The sequence below is a fragment of the Bidens hawaiensis genome, unplaced genomic scaffold (genome assembly GCF_021521415.1).
Source record: "Bidens hawaiensis isolate Kalapana, Puna unplaced genomic scaffold, B.hawaiensis_p1.1 tig00007389_1, whole genome shotgun sequence".
NCBI classification, from domain to species: domain Eukaryota; kingdom Viridiplantae; phylum Streptophyta; class Magnoliopsida; order Asterales; family Asteraceae; genus Bidens; species Bidens hawaiensis.
Genome location: NW_027491511.1, coordinates 705,733 through 706,801, shown reverse-complemented (window position 1 = coordinate 706,801; position 1,069 = coordinate 705,733). Strand labels below are relative to the sequence as shown.

Here is a 1,069-nt window from a genome sequence, read left to right as displayed (position 1 = left end):
CTCGATACCCAGAACATACCGGACGTGATCACCGATACGTTTCCTATTAATAATGTTTATGCTAGGGTTTTATTTGACTCAGTCGCGAACCAAAGTTTTATAGATTATAAATTTTGTAGTCTATTGAATGAACCCTTAGTTAAACTAGATAAACATTATGAAGTCGAGACCGCTGATGGAAATGTAAGTAGAATAACGGAAGCCTTAAAAAACACGACAATTTCGTTAGCCGATCACATCATACATGTACGACTGTTACCCATGACATTGGCAGGTTTTGATGTAGTTCTAGGATGGATTGGTTATCCTCTAATAAAGCCCGTATCTTATGTGATGACAAAGCCGTTGATATCCGAACGTCTAATAATAAAACCATTCGTATCACCGGAGATAAAGAAGCAGGAAAGGTAGGAATAATTTCTAAGATAAAAGCAAGTAGTTGCTTAGGTAAGGGATGCCTTGCATTCATGGCCTATGTAACTAAAGAACCTGGACTTAAAAAGATAGAAGAAGTGCCAACCGTATCTGAATTTCAAGATGTGTTTCCTGATGAGTTACCAGGAGCCGCACTAGATAGAGAGGTAGAATTTAGAATCGATCTTGTACTAGGAACATCACCGATAGCTAAGTGTCCTTATAGACTAGCACCCACGGAAATAAAAGAGTTAAAGAAGCAGTTAGATGAGCTTTTGGAAAAATGATTCATACGACCGAGTTCTTCACCATGGGGAGCTCCAATTTTATTTGTAAAGAAGAAATACGGATCGATGAGAATGTGTATAGATTATAGAGAGCTAAATAAGGTTACGATCAAGAACAAGTATCCACTACTAAGAATCGACGATTTGTTTGATAAACTCCAAGGAGCAAGTTGTTTTTCTAAAATTGATCTTAGATTGGGTTACCATCAGTTGAAAGTACAAGAGGAAGATATCCCTAAAACAGTATTTAGAACCCGATACGAACATTATGAGTTTACCGTTATGTCATTCGGACTCACTAATGCTCCGGCAGCTTTCATGGACATGATGAATCGTATTTGTAAACCATACCTCGACAAGTTTGTTAT

The 1,069-nt window shown here is 37.5% G+C and overlaps 1 protein-coding gene across 1 annotated transcript; it reads left to right on the top strand.

The window, feature by feature from the left end:
- Positions 1-293: 293 nt before the first annotated feature.
- Positions 294-701, top strand: LOC143635049 (uncharacterized). Its single transcript, XM_077102957.1, has one exon. The coding sequence runs from the start codon at positions 294-296 to the stop codon at positions 699-701; it is 408 nt and encodes a 135-aa protein (XP_076959072.1).
- The last annotated feature ends 368 nt before the right edge of the window (positions 702-1,069 follow it).